The sequence below is a fragment of the Labeo rohita genome, chromosome 5, assembly GCF_022985175.1.
Source record: "Labeo rohita strain BAU-BD-2019 chromosome 5, IGBB_LRoh.1.0, whole genome shotgun sequence".
In the NCBI taxonomy this organism is placed as follows: Eukaryota; Metazoa; Chordata; class Actinopteri; order Cypriniformes; family Cyprinidae; genus Labeo; species Labeo rohita.
In genome coordinates, this window is record NC_066873.1 from 6,033,678 (window position 1) to 6,059,076 (window position 25,399).

Sequence of the window (25,399 nt, forward strand, 5' to 3'; positions counted from 1 at the left end):
CTGTTTTCAACACTGATAATAATCAGAAATGTTACTTCAAATCAGCATATTAGAGTGATTTCTGAAGGATAATGCGACACTGAAGACACTGTATTTTTGATTCCATAAATGTAGCCTTGGTGAGCAGAAGGGACATTTTTCCAAAACTTTAATCTTACTGACCCCAAACTTTTGAATGGTAGTGAATGTAATAAGTAACCATTTACACAACACTATACTTTAAGGAATGGAATAGTGGATATATTATATATACATTTATATATACATTGGGATCATTTCAAATCATTCAATAGTAAACCGCTGCTGTTGCTGTTAAAGAGGTTACAGGCTCATTACTTTATTTCAGTGTGTGAAGATGTCTAGACGATTTTAAGCAGAGGAGAGTCTGTTAAGATGAGCCAGAGCCAAAAGTAAAACGAATACGCATAATTATATATCAGGATGTCTCCTGCAGTGGGTCGTAATGGCCATTTCATCCCAGAGCTTACAATTCATTACGACGACTGTCAGAATTATTAGTGAGCTGTCAAAAATGAGGCATAAAATAGGCAGCAAAGAAACGCGCATGAACAGAAGTGTGAACATTGGGCGGTTCGTGATGTCTGTTTAACCGTGATATCAGAGACACGTGCTAAAGATAACCTGATATATTTTTACAGTGTGTAGATACAGGCTTTCTCCAGAATGCACACACTCAAAAGCATGAATATTTCTTTAGTTTGGGGCTCATTCTCAAGACATAGTGCTGGTAAATCATATATTGTAATTAAAATTTATTAATAACCCATTTTACTTTTTAAAACTTATCAACCCTGATACATTTAAAGTGTTTCAGGACTGAAGATCACAGCAAAAATAGTCACCCTAATTAGCAAATATTACTTCAAAGATGGTTTTCACGTTTTCACAAATAAAAACAAAATTTCACAATTAAATAATAATAAAAATAATAACTTTTATTCATTCTTAGATTTACCCATTTATATTCCTCAATTGTGACTTAATTACCCATTCATATTCCTCAATTCTGACTTTATTTATTTATTTATTTATTTATTTATTTATTTTAAATAGTATTATTTTTATTTTGCAGTTACGACATTTTTAATATCTCACATCTCCTAATTCTGAATTGTGATTTGAGAAAAAAAATCTTTATTATTAGTATTATTATTATTATTAATTATTATTATTATTATTATGGTGGAAATAAATTCCATAACTTTGTGCCAGGATCAGTAATATTCAGGAAAAAAAAAATTTCCCATTACAAAATTGAACTATTAAAGAAGAAGTTCACTTCCAGAACAAAAATTGACAGATAATTTACTCACCCCCTTGTCATCCAAGATGTTCATGTCTTTCTTTCTTCAGTCGTAAAGAAATTGTTTTTTGAGGAAAACATTTTTGTGTTTTCAAAAAACAAATTTTTGTTCTGGAAGTGAACTTCTCCTTTAAGCTTTGAACCCAATATACAATTAAAAAAAAAAAGTGGTCAAGAGCAAAATAAGAATGACACTCAAATATGAAATACTACAGAATAAATTCAGGACTTTTGAGGAAAAATGAACATGTTTTAATATCAGTAAAATCTAAACTTTGTGCAAAACCATGCAAATTAGCTGCATCTGTCTAATGATATTCCAGTGGAAAAACATCAACTTTCTGTTGTAACAGTTGTTATGCTAATGCAAGTAAAGTTTGCTGTTTATTAAATCATGGAGACACACATGAGCGTTTCATGAGAAAGAGCCTGAGGTTAATGAGTCAGAGTTTGAAGAAAGTGTAGCTGAAAGGTCAATTCAGACTGAAATGCTGCTGGATATGAACATTCCTCCATGTTGAGTAACACACTGATCTATTGTCTTCTGTGTGTTATCGGTTAGAGGAGTTCCTGTCTGGATTTGTCCCATATGTTTGGTAACTATTCAGATCTCTCCTGACTGTAGAAACGGTCATACAGGAGCTTATGTCTCTCTGCGGTGACACTCACTCGTCCGGCACTCGGGTGTCACAGATTGTGAAATGCATTCGGTCTGTAATCAGTCACCGCTTCAGAGGGTCACATTGTGGGTTATTTGAGAGCTCACACATCTTTTGTGTGTGTGTGTGTGATTGGCGAGTGTCAGTTTAAGGTCTAAAGGACAAATGGGAAGCAGAACTTTTCTATTAGTTTTGCCAGTGCAGAGCTTTGAGTTGACGCAATTTGATGCGTCAAATAAGTGGATAGCAGGCGCTTCCCCTAAATAGACTCACTAAAAATGTCTACCAAATGCAACTATACTCACATTTTCAAGTATCAAATCAGCTCATTTTTTTTTAAGTCTTGAGTAGTTGAATAGCTGTGTAGCTGTAATTTAGCTTAAAGGAGAAGTCCACTTCCAAAACAAAGATTCACATATAATTTACTCACCCCCTTGTCATCCAAGATGTTCATGTCTTTCTTTCTTCAGTCGTAAAGAAATTGTTTTTCTCCATATAATTGACTGCTATGGTGCCCCGATTTTGAACTTCCAAAAGGCAGTTTAAATGTGGCTTCAAACGATCCCAAATGCGATTGTAAACGATCCCAGCCGAGAAAGGAGGTCTTATCTAGCAAAACGATTGGTTATATTCAATAAAAAAATACAATTTAAATACTTTTTAATCTCAAACGCTCGTCTTGTCTTACTCTCCCTGAACTCTGTGTATTCTGCCTCAACACAGTTAGTGTATGTTGAAAAACGCCAATCATATTTTCTCCCTCGACTTCAAAAATCACTTCAAAATCATCCTACATCGCAGCAGAAGTTTTCAACATACCCAAACTGTCATGAACCGGAAAAAAAACAGTCCGGGCAGAGTAAGACAAGACGAGCGTTTGGCATTAAAAAATATATAAGTCGTATTATTTTTATGAGAATAACCGATCATTTCACTAGATAAGACCCTTCTTTCTCGGCTGGGATCGTTTACAGCCACATTTGGGATTGTTTGAAGCCGCATTTAAACTGCATTTTGAAAGTTAAAAATCAGGGCACCATAAAAATGCTGAAATGTTTTCCTCAAAAACATAATTTCTTTACAACTGAAGAAAGAAAGACATGAACATCTTGGATGACAAGGGGGTGCACATTATTTGTAAATTGTTGTTCTGGAAGTGGACTTCTCCTTTAAGGTAAGACACCCTAGTGTAAAATAAATATACTAAAATGTATTTGAAATACATTTATTTCATGCAGGTATGATACAAATACATTTACATATTATGTACTTAATATAAATACCCTGCAGTTGTACTTTTAGTAAACTAAACTGGTATATTTGAAGTCTGCTAAATTGGAACAACTAATTTTGTACTTAATGCACTTTAACTGTGTGGAAGATATACGTAAGTATATTTGATATAAGTATATTTGGAGCAGTACTCCAGATAAAGTTTAATTACAATTTTTATATCAGTAAGTCCAGAGCAATATGTCAGTAATTATGTTAATAGACTTGAACTATACTTAATATAAAATAAATGTATCTATTACTTTTTTTACTAGGACACTACAGGTAAATAGGGTATAAAAAATAAATAAATAATAGATATCACTATATACTTCCCCAGCTGATTTTGTATTACTGTTTTTCTAAAATGCCATGTGTAAATATGCAAAATATTGGCATTATCTAGTTAATTAAAGATTAATTTGCATATATTTCCAGAATTATTGTTTGATTTTGTTGACATTTTTTTTCACTCTATATATCAGAAAATACTGTGAACAGACAGAAATCAAATGCATTTTCATCATGTTTTTAGGAGAATTTTTTTTTTAATCAGTGTGAGTGATATATGAACAAACCTCTCAGTAAAAACCTTCAGATAGGAATAAAACTACGTTTTGGTGTGTGTAAGTGCTGCTGAAGTGGAGATACAAACTCATTTTGAGAAAGCGGCCTGAAATCTACAGATGTAAATAGATGAAGTGCAATAATAAAACCAAGCGAATGATATATGAACAAACCCCTCAGTAAAACGCTTTAGAATATAGATAGGACTAAAAGTTTTGGTGTATGTAAGTGCTGCTGAAATGGAGAAACAAACTTTTTGATATTGAACTGAATTAATATGGATTGGAAATGAAATCTACAGACGCAAGTAGATAAAGTGCAATAAAATAAACACTTAAAAGTGCATTTTTGCACTAGTATGAAACCACACTTTATGAAAAGCTAAACAGCCCCAAATCTCAAAATCAACTGATGCATGAAAATTTGTTTTTGCCTGTAGTGTCTCACCTTGAAAATGGAATTGATATTGGTTAAATGATTTTGATGAGTTGAAGTAAACAGATTATATTGAGAGATTACATAATTGTTTACAGTGTGCAGAACAAGGCCTGAAACTCTTAGAAGTGATTTTATAAGCATCTTTTTAGATTGACTATAACTGTTGAGTTCTCACACTTCAGTATTGATTTCGCAGCATGATTTGAGGCCGTATCAGAGGTTCTGAATGTTGTCGTCTCTCTGTTTCTTCCAGTGGCAGAGAAGCCGGAGATGGCGGTCATGCCGGTGTCGCTGGAGAACCGCTCCTGTGTGCTGATCCGCAGGGATCTGGTGGCTCTGCCTGCTAGTCTCATCAGTCAGATCGGCTACCGATGCCATCCCAAACTCTACACGGAGGGAGATCCCGGAGAGAAACTGGAACTGGTGGCAGGTTGGTGAAAGCACTCAAATAACAAAAGCCTTACAGGAATATTCAGATTAGGAATCAAAATCAAACACAATTGAGACTCATTGTACAGCATCATCTAATGCAGAAGAACATTGTGAATAATTTTGTTCCTTAGTGTGTTTCTAGTAAAGTCCTACTAGTCCTGAAATCCTTCTATTTTCTGATGTTGTTCTTTATTTAGTACTGTCATGAATAAGCTACTTCACAAAACAGATGTTTACATACACTCCACAAGACAAAATCATAACTGAATTTACATACCCTTGAGTCTTACTACTGTGTGTCATTGCCTGGATGATCCACGGCTGTTTTTCTGTTTAGTGATAGTTGTTCATGAGTCCCTTCTTTGTCCTGAGCACTTCAACTGCCTGCTGTTCTTCAAAAAAATCCTCCAGCTCCTGCACATTTTTCAGTTTTTTTTTTTTTTCAGCATCTTCTGCATATTTGAACCCTTTCTGAAAGTGACTGTATGATTTTGAGATATATTTTCACACTAAGGACAACTGAGAGACTCTATATGCAACTATTGCAGAAGGTTCAAACCCTCAGTTATACTCCAGAAGGAAAAACAATGCAGCCAGGGGGTGAGAACTTTTTGAAGATCAGGGTAAATTTAACTTATTTTCTCTTCTGGAAACATGTAAGTATCTTCTGAAGGGCAGTACTATGTGAAAAAAAATGATATTTAGGCAAAATAAGAAAAATGTACACATTTTCATTCTGTTCAAAAGTTTTCACCCCCTGGTTCTTAATGCATCGTTTTTCCATTTGAACTTCAAGGTTCAAATCAGCGAGCATTTGAACCTTCTGTAATAGTTGCATATGAGTCCCTCAGCTACCTCAGTGACAAAAAAGGTGGATCTCAAAATCATAAAGTCAATGTTGGAAAGGGTTTAAATACATGAAAAATGCAGAAAAACCAAATAATTTTTGATAGTTGATAGTTGTTCATGAGTCCCTTCTTTGTCCTGAGCAGTTCAACTGCCTGCTGTTCTTCAGAAAAATCTTCCAGCTCCTGCCAAATTCTTCAGTTTTTTTCAGCATCTTCTGCATATGTGAACCCTTTCTCATACATAACTATTAGGTGAAAACATTTACTGATTCTTAAGAAGGCAACACAATGTATTAACAGCCAAGGGGTGTAACCTTTTTGATTTAGATGATCAGGGTAAATTGTACTGAAAGTGTGACTCCTGAACGTTACACCTATTAACTAGTGTGAAAGAATCACGTACAAAAATACTCTGCTGTAGGATTCTTTACAGTAAAGTAAACAAGTAAAGCAACTGAATTGAAGATATTTTGAAGTAGAAAGACTGAAATAGTATTTTCGTGTAAAATGTACTCCGATAATCTGTTTTCATGACAAAAAATCTTTTTTTTTTTAGTGTACAGAAAGACTACCGCACTTTACCACTGCAAGAGAATTCATGAAATCTATGTAATGTATCTACAAAAATCATGTTTTCTTAGGGTTATACCATTTGACAACCAAAACAAACCTTGCCAATTCATAAAAAGTCCAGATGATCTCATGTTTATTTTTTTTTTCAGAGACTTTTGAAAAAAAAAAAAGACATTTTGTCTTGTTTCTGAATATTTCAATTCCAATACATATCTTTAAAGAGTTTTTTCTCCTACATACACCAAACTTTACAGTTTTTTTTCCTATGTATATTCCGAATGTTTGTCTAAATACAAATCAAAAGTTTACATACACCTTGCAGAATCTGCAAATGTTAATTATTTCACCAAAATAAATAAGATCATACAAAATGCATGTTATTTTTTATTTAGTACTGACCTGAATAAGATATTTCACATAAAAGACACTTAATATAGTCCACAAGAGAAAATAATAATTGAATTTATAAAAATTACCCTGTTCAAAAGTTTACACACACTTGATTCTTAATACTGTGTTGTTTCCTGAATGATCCACAGCTGTTTTTTTTTTGTTTGTTTGTTTTTGTTTAGTGATAGTTGTTCATGAATCCCTTGTTTGTCCTGAACAGTTAAACTGTCTTCAGAAAAATGTTTCAGGCCCCACAAATTGTTTTGTTTTTCTGATGCGCCAGAAGGAAAAACGATGCATTAAACTTTAAACAGAATGAAAATGTGTACATTTTTCTTATTTTGCCTAAATATCATATTTTTCATGTAGTACTGCCCTTCAGAAGCTACAGAAGATACTTGCATGTTTCCAGAAGAGAAAATAGGTGACATTTACCCTGATTTTCAAATTCCAAAAGTTTTCACCCCCGGTTGCATTGTTTTTCCTTCTGGAGTATCACTGAGGGTTTGAACCTTCTGCAATGGTTGCATATGAGTGCTTCAGGTGTCCTCAGTGTGAAAAGATGGATCTCAAAATCTTACAATCATTGTTGGAAAGGGTTCAAATACACAAAAATGCAGAAAAAAATTTGTGGGACCTGACCTGATTTTTCTGAAGAACCACGGGCAGTTTGAACATTCAGGACAAACAAACACTGTTCACTCTACAAAACAAACAAACTTTTGAACGGGGTCATTTTTATAAATTCAACTATTATTTTCTCTTGTGGACTATATGTAAACGTCTTTAATGTGGAATATCTTATTCAGGTCAGTACTAAATAGAAAAAAAACATGCATTTTGACTTCAACTGCATCATTCAAACTGATTTATGTGACTTTTTTTCCCCTAAAACAATGATGATTTTTTTCCCTAAAACAATGATGATTTTCCCTCTGGAAAAACATTTTGTCAATAAAATCAAACAAGAGTTTAGCTCTATCCAGTATTCAGATTTCTATTCTGGAAATTTATGCAGATTAATGCTTACTTAATTAGACAATGTCTCATTTGCATATTCAAACACAGCATTTCAGAAAACTTGTGATACAAAACAACTGTGCTAATGTATTGCGATTAATCAGCTGGAGGAAAATATGGTGAGATGTTTAGATAATAGTTATTCGTTTAAACCTATTCACCTGCGCTGATATTCTGCATGCACTGATGTTCTCCAGTGCCAGTGGTTGTTGTCATATGTCTCTGTGTTGTGTGTTGTTTAGGCACAGGTGTGTTCATGACCAGAGGTCAGCTGATGAACTGTCATCTGTGTGCTGGTGTCAAACACAAGGTGCTGCTGCGCAGGCTCCTCGCAACCTTCTTTGACAGGTGTGTGACGTCACATCAAATGACCACTGTCTGCACAGGTGTAACAGTACACATATTCATACATCATACATTCGATTTGGCACTCGTGCGTGTTGAACAAATGCAGCACTGCTCATGGATCAGACAGTACGGTTTATACTGATATACTTTGCTGTTGTGAACACATCTGAAAAATAATAAAGTACACCGAGTGAGCAGCTGTGAGAAAAGCACACAATCCAAATAGTCCAAATTGACGTGCTTTGTATGAAGCGTTTCAAACTGAATCATAAGCCTGTAGTTTAAAGCGTTTGCTCTCCTGTTAATCCAAGTATTTCTACTTCACGTAAAGGCTCATTCTGACAGTAAATGAGCCTTTGTTAATCCAAAGCTGCTTTAAGGCAAGCCAGGTTAGCAAACAGAGTGTAATGTTGCAGTAAGCAGGGATTGAGATCACCGGGCAGTTTATAAATGGATGTCAGTGGAGGATATTATTCATTTCTGTGATTGACTTGTCACACCACTCTGACAGAAATGTATAATAAAGCTGTAATATGCGGGCACACGTGACCCAGTTTGACAGTTATGCTTTCTTTAAAGAAAAACAGTGTAATCTTCCAAAAAGAGCATCTCCGGTTAAACTTCACAGATTTTAATGAAGGAGCAGTGGCGCATGCTTGTGCATCAAACAGATAGGGTGCAAAAATGGAAGGTGACTAAAATATACACTTTGCTAAAATATTTTGCATCCAAAAGTGGAAGATCTTCAAATCTCTTCCCTCATTTACAACAGCACTATAACTGTTAAGTATGAAGAGTGTATTACAGAAATAACAACAGACTTTTTAAAGACAGAACCACATTTTGTTCAGTAAACCACTGTTAAATAAAAAGAAAAAGGACTTCCCCGTGCTGTACCAAAAAACATACCAAACCATGATTTCAAAAATGTGTACTGTTACACTCGTACAGTTATACACAATGCAGTTATTGAGATATTGAGTGTTTTGGTCTCATGGCTTTGCTCTCCACTGCACCTTCTGCTGGCTGTTTGTTGAATCTGCAGGAACACGCTAGCAAACAGCTGTGGGACGGGGATCCGATCGTCAACCAGTGACCCCAGCCGAAAACCACTGGACAGTCGAGTCCTGAACGCTGTCAAACGTAAGTTACCCTCTACATGTCATCAATGATGTTCAAATGAACATTCATTACACTGCGCTACATCATATTTGCTGAATGAAATCTAATACTTGTTTCTTAAGTAATTTTGGGTGCTGATTCCAAAAATAGGGTCTGTTTTGCTCAAGCATGTCACACTTTCTTACAATATATTGTTTTTTGTAGTATTTTTTGCTTTCAGCAACCACAATTTAGGTGAAATCTTAAATTTTGACTTGATCGGCAGAAAAACACTGTCTGAATCTGAACGTATTACATCTGTTTTTTTTCCCATTCTCAGCCCATTTTCACATATATGAAATTATTTGATGCCTGATCCTGATTTCAAGGTCAGAATTATAGAAAGTGACAGAAGAAAATGCAAACATAAGCAGATGTTTTCTGCTTTTACTGCATCTAAACAGCCACGGAAAATTACAGATTTTATGACAAAGCGTATTTATTTCTAAATTTGTATCCATGCAAGTTTCTTTGACATTAAATTGAGTATTTTAACATTTTTTCCACTCCTTTGCAGACTGTAAGTATGAATATATGTAAATGGACCATTCTACAGGATTGGTCCAAAGCCAGAGTTGGAAACAACTTAAAAAAATATATATTTTTACAAAAAAATTGTATGTTTGCAAATTGTATAAAATCCACATTTCTAGTAATTGTGCAGTTAATTCTCATATTGTATTTACAGAATGTTTTGGAATATTTGTCCTCTCCCCAAATTTGTCACTACCGAAACACAGTAATATATAATTTAATTAGAAGGGCTATATTGACCTATTGACTTTTTCAGAGCTAAATCCGTAACAATTAAATTTTTAACAATATTTCAAGTGTAATTTATGAAATTGTTTTTGTATTTTGAAACCAATTTTTCTTTGTAAAAGGCAAAAAGTTGATCACACTGATTTCAAAGTTAGGGATTCATTAGTTTGAATGTACATTGAACCAAAAACTATCGTAACATCTTAGTTGATAATTCAGTATACTTTATTTTTGGCAAACATCCCATGTTTCGCTAGTGACAGCACATTTTCAGTAGTGCCAGTAATGCTTTGGTAGCGACCACATCACATTACAGAATTTTAATTCACATACTAAAATACAAAAAAATTGCACAACTGTAGTAACATTTAGTTATTTCCCCCAAATATGAGGGCTACGTGTTCCCTTTTGTCACTATCGAAACAAAGACAGGATTCCTACAGGGTTTGAAAAAGTATGGTATTTTCCTGAAGTATTTTCCAGGTCTGGAAAAGATATGGATAAAAAATGAGGAAAAGGGTGTTTCCAGGCTTTTGCCCCCATTTAGTTTTTTATAATAAAAAATTATAATTTAATGAAAATAAATTTATTGTGTAAGAAGTGAGGTTTCATGGCAGCTGATTAGTGATTCTTTAGTGATTGCCAAATATGCACTTTTTCATAATGCAAAATACAGGTTATAAACATTTTGGGTTTCTTCTCACTATATTCTTAGCAGCGTATTGCATAGGCTCAAGGACATTTGCAAAAGTAAAAAATAAAAAAGTCTTTATGTGCACACAAGAAACCATTAATCTTAGCATATAGGACAATGCATACTGATCCACCAATTGTGCCATCAGCCCATTTCGCGGTGTGGTTTCTTGGCCACCACAGACAAGTCTTTTTTATAGACCCTTGAAGTTGGCAAATTTTATGCCATCAGCCCATTTTGTGTCATGGTTTCTCTATGTTAAATTGGACATTATGCCTTGATATTATCATATTAGAGATACTACCATAAGAAAAGCCAAATATTGAGCTAGTAGATCTCTGTTAAATCATGTGCATCCACGCCCTCTTTTTATTAATGCGTAAGCATGCCAAAAATTCCCATGTGCATGTTGTTTCTCGAGGGCACAAAAAGTTTCTTGTGTATTGTTTGTTTATTTTTTTTATTTTTGGAACTCTGTATGTTGTCACTTAGAGAAAATCAATTAAAAAAAAAACCCTGAATATAAAAAGATTACTAGTATATATCAAATATAAAGCTGAAAATAATTATCTATGAACCATTTATGTTACATATGGTCTGAAAATCTACTGAGAGATTTGGAAATTTGAGTCTGGAAAAGTATGGAATTTTGAAATAGAAAAAGTTTGTCGGAACCATGCAAAGATTACATGTTTCAGTAGTGACAATTCTATAACACCCAAAGATGTCACTACCAAAACTCCACCAAATGTTTTGGTAGTGACTGTTTCAGTAGTGATAATTTTAGATACTTTTGAACCTAGCTCAAAATTAGCACATGGTTAGCTTAGCACAGTTCTGAATATTGGTATTCATATAAAAACAAAATGTTATGAAAACTCCCAAAAAATTGTTTAACTGCAGAAAAAAGGTGTTCAGTGGTGACATTCCTTAAAGTTACACACAGATTTGTCATACTTTTGAACACATTAGATCCATCTACTCACACCTTGTAGCTATGAGAGAGAGGAACACAGGAACGCAGGAACATTTCCTGATCATAAATTTATGGGTTTTAGTTAAAATCAGTCTCGGGCAATAGACTAAAACATATACTGTTTCAGTAGTGGCATAAAAAATGCGGGACACTTTTTTTTTTTAATACATAAAATTTCATAATTTACAAAGAAAATATAAAATAAATATCAATCAAAAAGATACAATAAAAATAACAATAAAACAATACAAAAATATATATTAATTATTTCAATAGCATTTTCATAAGTTGAAATTTAGGGGTTAGGGTTCAGGACCTCCCAGTTTAAAATTATATTTTATATATATTAAGCTTACTAATATTTTAAATATTATTGTGGGTTTTAATAGATAATAGAAGGATCTTTAATAAACATTTAAAATTTGAGTACTTAAATGTTTTTAATTTGGTTTGCACCAATTCTATAGAATGGCCTGTATATATAATTTGAAACATCTTTTTTCTCATTTTGTGAAAAGACTGTACATGATGTAAAGGTCTTAGCAAAAAAAACTTTTCATTACGCAGTATAATCGAGCATTGTGTGAACTCAGTATTAACTAATTCCCATTCCTTCTTGCACACAATTCACAGCTTTAGTTTTATCCTCATTCAAGCTCTTAATATGTGCTCTTTTTCTCTAGTTTACTGTCAGAACTTCGCGCCCAACTTTAAGGAAAGCGAGATGAACGTCATCGCTGCGGACATGTGCACCAATGCGCGGCGCGTGCGGAAGCGCTGGCTTCCCAAGATCCAGTCCATGCTGCCGGATGGGATGGAGGTGTACCAGGGCTCGGCGGTGGCGGCGGGCGTCAGTCTGGGCATCGGCGGCCTCCCGGTGGGCGTTCAACTACCCTTCGAGCCGGACTTTAAGAACCTGCTTCCCTCTGGCCTGAGCCTCTACGCCGAGCGCAAGGAAGCCGTGAGAACTCACTTACCGCTGGATGGCGACGGCCCTGATCTCCCGCGGGACGGAGGTGAGGAGGAGACGCAGGCCGAGGAGGACGAGGAGGAAGAGACCCAGACCGACAGTGGCGATGGGACGTTGGGGGCGGGGCCTGTCAAGCCCGAAGCTGAGGGTGGGGTCAGTGTGGCCACACCCCCTGACAGGCAGCAGCAGGAGGAGGAGTTTGTGGACGGCCTGAGAGTAAATGGGCAGTGAGACTGGAGAAACCAGCCTTCAGTTCATATCCACCATGTGAATAAACACTGAAGGGAGGAATCAAACACACACAGGCATCGCTCATGAAGAAGACACATGTATTCATGTGCTTTTGTTTTTCCACAAATGCTGGATTTTCAGTTGGACATGGCAGGATGTTCATCATGTGCTCCAGAAAGCAGAAGTCATGGGTCGTGTGAGGAAATAATGCCAGTGGCACGGCAGATGACCTTCATTGTGAAACATTATATTACGTTTAGCATATTCTGTTCTTAAGATCACTTTGCCATAAATATAGCAGAGAATCTCACAAAAACATGACCAGATCACATTACACCCGAGAATAGAGAAGAAAAATGGGAATGAAGCCTTTACAAGGGCTGTTAACATTCATATCAGTAGCTGTGTTTACATACATTAAATATTCCATTAAATAATCAGTTTATAATCAGATTGATGGCTAAAGCAAATGAAATTTTAATCGGATTGAAAGGAGTTGTGCAGATCTGAAATAACATCACCAGCAGACTAAAATTAAGTATGTAAACCGTTCAATATGACTATTTTCTTAACCAGTAATATCTTGCACATGTGCAGTTTCACATCATACAAATGTGGAAAAAAAAACGTTTTTAAGATCTGGACATTGGATGAAACTGAATATTAACTAAATGTATGTTTAGAAAAAAAAGCTCATCTGCCATAAATATTAGTTGTCTGTAGTTAATGACTGTATGATTTCGAGATCCATCTTTTCACACTGAGGACTATTACAGAAGGTTCAAACACTCACTGATGCTTCAGAAGGAAACACAACGCATTAACAGCTGGGGGGTGAAAACTTTTGGAATATGAAGATCAGGGTAAATTTACCTTATTTTGTTTTCTGGCAAACATCTAAGTATCTTCCGTTTCTTCTGAAGGGCAGTAATAAATGGAAAAATATGATTTTTAGGCAAAATAAGAAAAAATTACAGATCTTTATTACATTCAAAAGTTTACACCCCCCGGCTCTTAATGCATCATTTTTCCTTCTGGAGCATCAGTAAGCATTTGAACACTCGGTTGTCCTTAATGTGAAAAGATGGAACTCAAAATCACACAGTCAGTGTTATTTTACCCTCTTATTTTGGTAAAATAATTAACATTTTGCAGATTCTGCAAGGTCTATGTAAACTTTTGACCTCAACTGTATCTAACAGTGAAGCCCCATTATATTTATATTAATATAAAATAATATCAGAATCTGTGGTCTGGGCATGTTCTTTCGTGAGATTGATTTACTACCTATACAAATGAAGCTGAAATGATGCATTTCATGAACATTAAGTGACATTTCATGTTTTTCGTGCAGCACATCTAAAGCCTTGTTTTGAGTTCGAGTCGTATGTGAGTGATCGTCCCTTCAGAAGAGCGATGCCTGTGTGTGTTTGACCTGATCTGAACGCTGACATACAGACAGATCCTCACGCTCACATGACCAGCCGACACATGGATGACGTCAGACATTTCACAGATCCTTCGAAACAAACGCACGCCGATGCTTGCATGCCAGATCAGATACAAATTCACAGCCTTGATTATAATCTGCATCCCTGATAAACAAAGAAAAACTGCTACTGTTTATGTAAAGATTGTTAGTCAGACAAGGAGGTTTTCACAGTGTGTTGCTGTCTGGAATCGAAGTGATGAGGTTTTTATGTACTGTAAACTCTAAAGAATCTAGCTGGCTTTATTACATTTGCACTTGATGAGTTTAAGGAGGCGATGGAAAGCAGCTGCGCGGTTCGACCGGAGCTGCTGAAGACTGTTTGCGAGCGGCACTAAGAGCAATGTCTATGTGATTCTGTTCACTCTTCACGCAGCTTTTGTTTTACGTTTGAGTTTTTCTGTCTAGGGGACACTAACAGAACAAACCCTCCACATGCTTCAGCATCTTAAAAATGACACAAAATGAAGTTCATGTACTCAAAAATGAGTGTTTTGCCCAACATGTACAGTAATTCTGTTCTAGTATGGGTGAATCTCATGAACAACAAACCCACATATACCCTGAAATCAAAAGAAATGATCGCTGGCCGTTAGAAATTCAAGAAGGTGTTTTAAGTTTAGTTTTCTTCATTTGATTTTAGGGAGAAATATGAATGTTCTTTTTGAGGTTTAACCTCTTAAATGACATGAAAATGTCATATTCTCACTGAAACTTTAAGAGTGTTGTATATTTACCAGACTTTTAATACTATAGTTGTCAGAATCACCAGGTATGTTGATTTTACAGAAATTCATGGTCAGACATTTAGATCTAGTGATTTTTATTGCTGGTTTATTTTTCACTGTCAGGTGTTTGTGAGTTTAAGTGCCTCGTCAGTGCTGTTGATTGACAGCTGTCATGTTTCTGATCAACACTAGACGAAAAAGAGAAGTCCAGCACCGCGTCTGAGGACACTTTTCTACGAGAATCTTAAAGATTTGATGTTTCTTTCTTGTGAAGAGCTCAAAATGTCATTTTCACCCTTTTCTCCTGTTTTATTAGTAGTAGCTTCAGCATATTATTCAACACTGAGTCAGTCAGAAAGATGCCCATCTCATATCTTAGTAAGGAACGTCTTGAGGAGGAATAATGGCCTTGATTTTGTTGAGGTTGAAGAATTTGTGCCTTATTGTGACTACTGATACCATCAAAACTCTACAATTCAGAGTGTTTGTAATGAGACGGAAATAATGATCATTTTGGATCGTTGGTGAAGACAATGCGGAAAATTATGCAAAAATGTTATGCAATTGCTGGTTGGTTTGTTGTGTTCAAAAACACCTCAGCAAACCTGAAGATTCTGACCAGAACTGACAGATCGCTCGCACGGTATGATTAATGCTGTTCGATTTCATATTTATGTAGTCTGTGACTATTTAGAGCGATAGCAATACGTTTGTAAAGGTAGAAATAGTCAGCTGGCTGCCACTAAAATGTGCTGGAACTAACATGTGATCACAAAGGCCAGTCTTACACTAGTATTTTTACACATCTTTTCTATCCTTCATTATTTACCCAGAAGCCCCTTCCAAGTACCTTGTCTCCAGCTTTATTTCTAAAGCGAAGTGGTTCTGAATTCATGTAAAATGTTGCACTAGATGACGTGGATCTGGGAGAACGTAGAGCTGGTAGAGCTCAAAGCTGTTCAAATGTATGTAACGTGCTAATTTATAGATTTCTGTGGGTAGCGTAGAAGCTCCTTCAGTAAGGCCGAGCTTTATCCAAATATCAGCACTAATGGCTAATGTAAGTGCTTTTGCACAGCTCTGAGGTCTTGCTCGTGTGTGTGAGAATGAGACGAGTGTCTGTGAAGGAGCATCTGTGATGTTCAACACTGTGCATGGTGAGTCTGAGAGAAGCCGATTATGTCAAACGGAACATATTTATAACTCTAGTAGCATATTCACAGACTGCAGTGGTCCAGAATTTCATCATTTGACTCAAATATCACATAACGGCCATTGAATGTAATAAAAACAGCTGTTTTCAGGTGTTCACCTCATCGAAAGAGTGCATACGCGTAAAGAAAATGCAATGTCCTTCATCTTCTTTATGCAAATGATCATTTCTTGTTTTTCTTCCTTTGATTTTGGAGTGTAAAACACCCAGAGGATGCTCCCTTTCGGCACAGCGTTGTAGTGTACTTGCATATTCCTCTGTCGGGATGCTGTGCAGCCGAATGATTTACTGTTTAATTACTCAAATTAATATGCGCATTAATGATCTGCATATAACTGCATGCTGTTTCTCCACAGATCGATCCGATGAGCAGTTCTCGTGGGACTCTCGTGTCCCATCTGCACTACGTACGCGCGTTTCTTCTTGTAAATAATGGCAGCACTTTAACGTTTGTGTGAAGGTTGGTGGGATTCATTGGGAGCCTGTAAACCTCCAGCTCTGAGCGCCGACAATCAGAGGAAGAAGCTGTTTGAGGATCTCTGCTATTGAATGTGTTTGTCGTCTGACTCGAACATGTGATTGAAGTACTAACGATAGCTGAGCTTTGCCTGTAGCGTAGCATCGCCACGACGCGCTTTCATGCAAGTTCCTTACAAACGTTTATAATGAACCATTAAACTGCTTTTTTATTAAAATACGAAACAATTATGTCTACTGCAACATGTCACTGTCATTGTCACCAATAAAATTTCTTCCATTCCCAGTGTATTTGGTGTCCAATTGTGAAGCTCCTTTCTTTAAACCCTGTGCTGTGGTGAAGTCCTTCACCTGATGTTCGAGAAATTGCTTATGAATCTCTCATCATGCTTTACTATCAGCAAATCTTGGGTTCAGTCTTTTTGACCTGTCTACTTTCAGTTAGCACAGGTTTTGTGTTTCTTTTCGGAGCTGATTGATCGTAAGGCTCATTGATCTGAGCTTATGCTTCTCAGTTTTTAACTTAAAAAAAAAAAAAAACACATTATTTATGGATAAGTCTGGCTCAAAAACTGAGGTGCATAAGCTCAGATCAATGAGGGCTATGATCAATCAGCTGCAAAAAGAAACAAAACCTGTGCAAATTAAAAGAAAACAAGTTAATACAAAGATCCGGTATTTAATAGCATAATGAGATTTATATTTAGAAGTAATTGTTGTAGGCTGGTCATTTTCATCATTTTTGGTGGCGGTTATACCAAAGTCACTAAGTTTTAGTCCAATGCGGTAACATTAACTGTAGCGTTTTTGGGAAAAAAGAAAATCCTCTCTGGGTCAAAATGACAGAAACACTTGGTTAAATGTGCTTCGGATAACTCTTCTTTTAATCAGAATACATATTTCACAACACAATCCTCTTACTCATTTACTTTGATCATTATTAGTACAGTAATAATATGCATAATGGATGCTTTCTCAGTAAATGCTTTAAAAGTGCAGACGAAGAAGAAGGTGTTTAAGGCTCTCTATTAAAAATATTTGTTGTCTGACTCGAACACGTAATTGAAGTACTAACTTAAAGTGTAGCAAGGTAGGAGAAAAAAATAACCCAAGTAAGTTTTTTTTTTTTTTTTTACCAAAGTCTTTAAGTGTTAGCTCAATGCAGTAATATTAACTAGCATTTTTGAGGGGAAAAAAAAGTCCTCTCTGGGTCAAAATGACAAAAACAAAAGATTAAATGTCCTTCTGATAACTTTAATTTCAGTCAAGAGACATATTTGACAGAACAATCCTTTTTCTAATTTACTTTGATCATTGTAAGTATATTGAGATTTATATGCTAATTTTGTCAGCTGGTCATTTTTGAACAGGAACACCACTAGTGTGTCAAGATGGGAGAAAAAAGTCCCAAAAAGTACAAAATGTTTGTTGTTGTTGTTGTAGTAGTAATGTCTGTAAGTTTTAGTCCAATGCTGTAACATTAACATTTTTGGGGGAAAAAAAATCCTCTCTGGGTCAAAATGACACAATGTCCTTTAATGTCCTTCTGATAACTGTACAAAATACATATTTCACTTATTTTACTAATTTACTTTGATAGTTATCAGTATTAATGGATAATGAATAATGGATGCTCTTTTAGTAAAATGTCAAACTGGTGACTAGTCTACCCAGCTAACAAAATGAACGTTTTGCTAACACTCTCATTACGTTATAAAAACATTATCTCTGAATGTACCCTGGACAATTCAAAACATCTAGTTTTTTAAATGTTTAAAAAGCATCATTTGGTTATATGAATGTTGGAGAAAACATTATGTGAATATTACTTTTTATCATTTTGCAAACATAATGGGAACGTTATTTTTGGATGTGCTCTGAACCATCTGAAACAAGTAGTATTGTAACATTTAAAAAAACGTTAGATGACTTTATATAAACTTTATATATATGTATGTATGTATATATGTATATATACATATATATATATATATATATATATATATATTCTCTCTCTCTATATATATATATATAGAGAGAGAGAGAATGTTATAAACTACAAAACGTTGAAAGAACATTCTATTAACGTTGTAACATTCTATTAATTCATGATTTTGAGAGAACCTTGTAAGTGATTCTCAGGTGTTTTACTGTCAGCAGAGAATATAAATGTGAATATAGTCTACATTTTCTATTGCAATATTTATTATGGTGTTTGATTAATAAAATTACTTCATTAATAAAGCATTATTAATATTTGACTGATTCTTGAGACATGGGACAAAACATGTCCAGCAGTTGTAACTGCTTTTAGGTTTAAAAATGAAAATATTTTTAGTCGTAAATGTTATGAGGGATTAATAATAGAATGTAATTAACACAATTCTCCCCTTCAATTTAATTTTAACATTACTATATCAAATCGATGACACTTTTATCTTCGCACTATCAAAAACAGTGTGTCCACAAAGAAGGGTTCAATCATTTGTAAGCAATAAAATGGATAAAAATGTTTTTGTTTTTGTTTTTTTAATGATGAAAATAAGCTTGTTTTATCAAAAGCAACACTTAATATCTCACATCAAAGTAAGGTTGTTTTTCAAGGACACATGCGTGTTTCATAAGGTTTCAAAGTTGTGTCCCCACTTTTTGTCAGCACTGTCAGACATTAAATGTAAAATTAAAATGTGAAAAAAGAAATAAGGGAATATCAAAGGCAGCTGTCACTCTACAGACCCCCTTGCCACATTCCACCTCTGCGGAGTACATCAATGTCAGACAGGCTCTGGTATGTTTTATAGTTTTAGAATATTTGAAATCCACAACCATGTCAATGCCATCTTCCAATTTTAAGGGAATTATTTGAAATGTTTAGACCATTTTATTATGAAGATTTTCTTTGTGACGGGCCAGTGACGGAGTTGACATTCAATGTGAAGTCATCATATATTTTATTTTTTTTTCATTTTCAAGTCATTTTTAATTACATTAAATATAAAATAGTGTTTAATTTTTCTAATAATGTATAATTACTAAATATACAGCATACAGTATATTGCTTTTGTGGATTGATAGTCATCTCTTCTAGCAGAGGGAACACAAAACACTGGATAAACGTATCTACACACAATACAGTACATTTGTACTCTGATCATATGTGTTCTGATCATTTTTGGATCATTTGTTAAGATCTCACCTGTTAAGGTGAATGTCAGTGGATAGAGGTAACAACTGAAGAGTTCAGATGCAAAAGCCTCTAAATCCATCTGATGTATTTCTCTAAAATTAGCATTTCTTTCTGCCTACTTTGTATAGGTTTCTGTGTAAGTACTGGTACTTCTGATTGGGCTGAGGCTGGAATTTTTTTGACCAAGATGGCTTTTAGCTGGTTTTGCATCTGAACTCTTCATAATTGTTTATTTATTCATATAACTGTTTAAAAGTTACTTTGTTACTATAGCAGATGCACAGCAGACATACTGTTTTGAGATGAGAGAAAATAGATCATTTGTGTTGAAACGATGTATCGAAAACTTAAATGTGAATCTTGAAAAAAAAAAACTATTATAAACAATTACATTCTCACTGTTTGTTGTATTTGTTTTACAGTAATTGATTCAATCAGTGTATTTGCTGGCTACAAATGACAATTCAGTGACTACAAATTCAGGTTTTCGTCACCAGATGAATATTTTGAGAGGAATTGTTGGTCACATGTGAAAATGTGATCTGTTTGCTGACATGAGAATGTGTTTTGAAATGTTAAAAACATCTTGATTGCAAAATAAGTGATGTCAAGGTAAAAAGCACATTTTGATACAAAAAAAAAAGAGAAAAGTTGGGAGGTTGAATTAAAGCATAGCTCAGTAGCTTAGATATAAAAATGTAGTTTCATTTGCCTGACTCCAAGGTTTATTTTTTTTCAATATTTCACCCTGTTTTGTTCCACTTCTCAGTGATTTAATGTCTAAATGTTTCTCATATAAATGTGACCCTGGACCAAAAAAACAGTCATAAGCAGCACTAGTGTATTTGTAGCAATAGCCAAAAATACATTGTATGGGTCAAAATGATTTTTCTTTTATGCCAAAAATGACTAGGATATCAATTGTGTTCCATTAAGATATTTTGTAAATTTCCTACCGTAAATATATCAAAACTTTAATTTTTGTAATTAGTAATATGCATTGCTAAGCCCAAGAACTTAATTTGGACAACTTTAAAGGTGATTTTCTCAATATTATTATATTATTATATATTGTTCTATCCTAACAAACCATACATCAATGGAAAGCTTATTTATTTAGCTTTCAGATAATGTGTATGAACTATAAAATGAAACCCGTCCAGCATATGCTGGTAGGTATGTTTTGATGCTGGTTTAAGGTGGTCCTTTGCTGGTTTTTGCTGGTCAAGGACCAGCATGAACCAGCAAAGGACCAGCTTAAACCAGCATCAAAACCTACCTAACCAGCATGCTGTTTTTTTCACCAGGGGTATCATGATTTTGTGGTCCAGGGTCACAAATTATACGTCTGCAAGTAATGTTATACAGATGCACTGACACATACATTTTGGAATTATTAATGCTTACAATTCACACTTACAAAAATGTAATATGCATTACAAATTCAAAATCTAAAAACGTTCCAAAAACGACCACTGTAGTCAGTGTGAGCGCTGCTGCTGTGCTGTGCTGCGTATGGCCGGTAGAGGTCGCAACCGTGTGACAAGATGTTCACAACAAGCTTCCGCTTCAAAACATGCGTCATATCCTCCTAAAGTTCAACGCGGGTTCTTGCTAACACGCAGAGTTTGAGATGACCAGAATAAATATATTTGTTCGCCATTAATATCTTTATTAGCTCTACTTTACTTGTTATTGTAGTTGACGCCGCTCGAGTGAAGCTTTGCAAAGATGGGAGACGATCCGGACTCTATTCCTGAGAGAGAGATGAAGGTTGGACACTTAACGTTACCGGCTATTATTATTATTATTATTATTAATATTATTATTATTATTATTATTATTAAAGTAAAAGCATCCTGTGGCAGATAAAGATGTTATATGTTTATGATGTGTGAATTCATGTGGCTCGAGCTTGTGTTTAGTTTCTTATTCTTACGAGTTGATGTAGTTTTACTTTTGTAAAACAATGCTAGTTATAATGAAGTGATTAAATATGCAGGTGTGTCAGAGCTGTATGACTTTAGCACACGAAGTAAGAACATAAACATATGCTGGAGGTTATGAAGTGTCATATGTGTCTGTTCATTACTTAATACGTCACAAGCTTCAGCTTGACACCATGATGAAGCACATGCAGTTTCCCTTCAGATGATCTACATTATTTATCAAAGTTTAACTCAGTTGGGAGTGTTTGGGATGTTAAAGAAGTGAAATCAGATCAGCACAGGCTCCCTTGAGATTGAATGGCAGTCATGCTTGAAATGAAAATGAAAGCTGTGAGTTTGAGACACACCTGTATCAGGAGTGTTTACCAGCTGCTTGTTTTTCTGTAAGAAATAAAGTACAAATAGGGAGGTATGTTGCTTACAATAAAGGAAAATCAGTCAGAAAATGTGAAAGAGTGGGAATTGAGCCCATAAATTTTTGTTTATGTATGAAGAATTTGCCAAACAAAATAAAAAAGTTGAAAATGTATTCTTTAGATTTGCTGGCAGAGTCAGAGTAATAACAAATAGTATCTTTCAAGCTAAAAGTTTGTGCAAAGACGGGGTTTGTTTAAATGGGAATACAAGTCAAACCAAAACTTCTGAACAGATTCACAAAAAAAGAATAAATGAGGAACAATACGGTCTCTCTCCTGAAATATCTGGCGAACATGTTTCTTGTTACATTTTTTGTCATAAATGTAGGGCTGTCAACGATTAATCGCGATTAATTGCATACAAAATAAAAGTTTGAGTTTGCCTAATATGTGTGTGTGTACTGTGTATAATTAATATGTATATATAAATACAAACACATTCATGTATATATTTAAGAAATATTTACAAGAATATGTATTTATTATAAATTTTATATAATTTATATTATATATAAATAAAATCATTTTGTATATTAATAACATATTTCTCATATATATACACATTAATTTGTGTGTATTTATATATACATAATTATTACACACAGTACACACACATATATTAGGCAAACTTAAACTTTTATTTTGTATGCGATTAATCGTGGTTAATCGTTGACAGCCCTACATAAATGCCAATGCCGCCCAGCAACAAAGCCGACTCCTGTATATCTTTGTTGGTGTATAAAATATAACCTTTGACCAGATGCATTAAACCTGCGGGAATAGCTCTAAGAACAGTGTTATATTCTTTGAAAGGAATAGGAAAGTCATGGACCGTCATGAAGCGTTCATACGGCAAGACATTACCAAAATCGCCAAATAAAGAAAAATGTAAATTAAACCTCTATTAAACCAATTAGTGAAAAAAGAGATTTGTTCCTAACAGTTATATCCATATTATCCCACAAAAGAGTTTTATGTGGTGAGAAGTTAATACAACTTCCTTGTAAGAAGAGCCTGTTGATGAAAATTAGCTAATTTAATTGGAAGTTTATTATAATCAGAGGCCTCACCTTTATCTTAAAATGTAATTATATGTATAATAAACATATAATTACATTTTAGGATTAAGGGGAGGCCTCTGATTTTATTAAAGATATAATTAGGAATAAAGAACCATACGGAACTTGGACTTCTTAGTCAATTTATTTTTAAATGCGTAAACCCTATTATTAAAGTTTATAACTTCAAGTCCCCCGTCACTTCTACAATTAGATATCACTGCTTTTTATGAGACCTGTTTTTCCATATAAAACCGAGGAAAAGTTTATTAACACCTTTAATGCTACAATCACTGACATATAAAGAGAGTGAAGGATAGACAAAGCGAGAAAGACCTTCCACTTTAGAGAGGAAGACCCTACCATGAAGAGAGAGGTCTCTTTGTAACCAAAGATTAAAAATATTTTGATATATTTTTTACTAGAAAAATTAAGTTGCTGTCTGGCTATTACATTTTTTGATACATAAATACCTAAATATTTTATTGTGTCTTTAACTGGAATACTTTCAATTGACACGTCATCACATTTATGCAGTGATATTATCTCACATTTGGACAAATTTAGCTTTAACCCAGTTGTGCTCATGACATTATTTCGATCCAAACTTGTGTATTTGTGTTATTTAGTGGCCAGTTGTCCAAAAGTAATCTGATTGGGTTTTGGCCATCGGATTGGATCAAATATTGAAAATGGGTTGTTCAGTAGAGTAAAAATGTATTCTGAATTTAGATTAGATCACAAAATCCAATCTTGGTTTTGATCTGAGTTAAATCCTCAGTTTGTGATGCTCAAAATATTTTTGTAAGATTGGGATACTTTTGGGATACTGAAAAAAAAAAACTGGATTGTTCCGATGCCAGCAGAAGGGTGGATTTATTTCAGGAACAAAACTGTAGTAAAACTGTAGTAAAAAATACAGCATTTTAACATGGTATATTCCCAAACAACTGTCAATATCAAACTAAATATTATATTTAATTTATAGGTTTATTTAATTTTTTTTTTTTTAAACTACATTGGTACAGTCATCAGAGATGAACCAGTCTGAAGTAGTTATTTGTGTAAATGCAATGCAAAACTAGAATGCAAAACAATGGCAAACATTGCCATCTCTTTTTTTTTGTTCCATCACCGTGTCCCTTTAGGGGCTCTGTAGAGCACTGGTAATCCAGATTTGGAAATTTGAAAAAGTGTGTATATTGCTGCGGTGCCCAGGGAGCAGTTGGGAGTTCTGTGCCTTGCTCAAGGGTCTCACCTTACCTTCAATACCACGACTACCCCTGAAAAAGATCTTTTTTAAAAAAGGTTTATGCTTAAAACAAGAAAAAAATGATCTATTGATGGGATATGAAAATTTGTTTTCCCTTTAAATTGATTTAAGTGTATACAAGTTGAGTTTGGCAGATATTTGTTCTTATAATTGTTTTATTATAAACTCTCTTACTTTTGATCAGTTTCTCATAAAACAAGAAGGTCATTTTGCTTCTTGAGTAAATGTATGTTGATTTAAGAATCTTTGAACATTTGCACTAAAAAAAAAAAAAACAAAAATACTGAGGAAGAACATCAGTTTTTTATAATTTGATCACAAGATACAGTAGGGTCTTCTGTCTCAAATCAGCCAAATTTCAAAAACTTACCTGGCTTTGGTGCCAGTGCTGACTGTTCAAAAATAGGGAAAAACTCTTAAAAACAGATCACTCTTAAAGTTTTTTACATTTGGTTTTCATCCACTAAAACTGGGTAATGTTCTGAACATGGAACCATATTGAGGTCTTCATCATAACTCTGGGGCTGAACAATGGAGGGCCTTAAAACTGAAGATTTTAAAAGAAAAGTTTATAGGGAACTAGAATCTAAAATCATATTGCAATATATGTAATCCATCTTGAGTTATAGGCATGCAAACTTTGGAAAAAGACTGTCCGTAGTCCTCAGACAGGTTTCTTCAATCCAGTTGTCTTGACAGAAGGAAATAAGATACATTTCTAGTTCCAGCATTATTTGTTCTTCAGACATTCCTCTTCAAAAGAAAAGAAGTATCATAATTTTGCAAAGTGACCCATATTTGGTTTTTGACCACTGAAAGTGTTTACAATTTAACAATTTACTCCTGAAGCCATATTGAAATTCCATTATCTCTGGTACCGAACCATAGAGGACCTTAAGAATTAAGATGCCAAAAGGAAAGTTTCTAATAGGGCATTAAGATAT

At 34.5% G+C, this 25,399-nt stretch overlaps 2 protein-coding genes across 3 annotated transcripts in view; both read left to right on the top strand.

Moving 5' to 3' along the window:
* LOC127165364 (nucleus accumbens-associated protein 2) overlaps positions 1–16,863 on the top strand; it is a 50,641-nt gene extending 33,778 nt beyond the window's left edge. The window contains exons 3-6 of the mRNA XM_051109941.1: positions 4,514–4,690; positions 7,766–7,871; positions 8,917–9,014; positions 12,148–16,863. Coding sequence (XP_050965898.1) covers positions 4,514–4,690; positions 7,766–7,871; positions 8,917–9,014; positions 12,148–12,665 — 899 coding nt within the window. The 3' untranslated portion in view covers positions 12,666–16,863. The remainder of the gene's footprint in view (positions 1–4,513; positions 4,691–7,765; positions 7,872–8,916; positions 9,015–12,147) is intronic.
* A 4,473-nt stretch (positions 16,864–21,336) lies between these two features.
* The window catches only part of nup214 (nucleoporin 214), a 59,194-nt gene continuing 55,131 nt past the window's right edge, over positions 21,337–25,399 (top strand). For both annotated transcript variants that reach the window (XM_051110066.1, XM_051110067.1), the window contains exon 1: positions 21,337–21,532. In XM_051110066.1, coding sequence (XP_050966023.1) covers positions 21,491–21,532 — 42 coding nt within the window. In that variant the 5' untranslated portion in view covers positions 21,337–21,490. The remainder of the gene's footprint in view (positions 21,533–25,399) is intronic.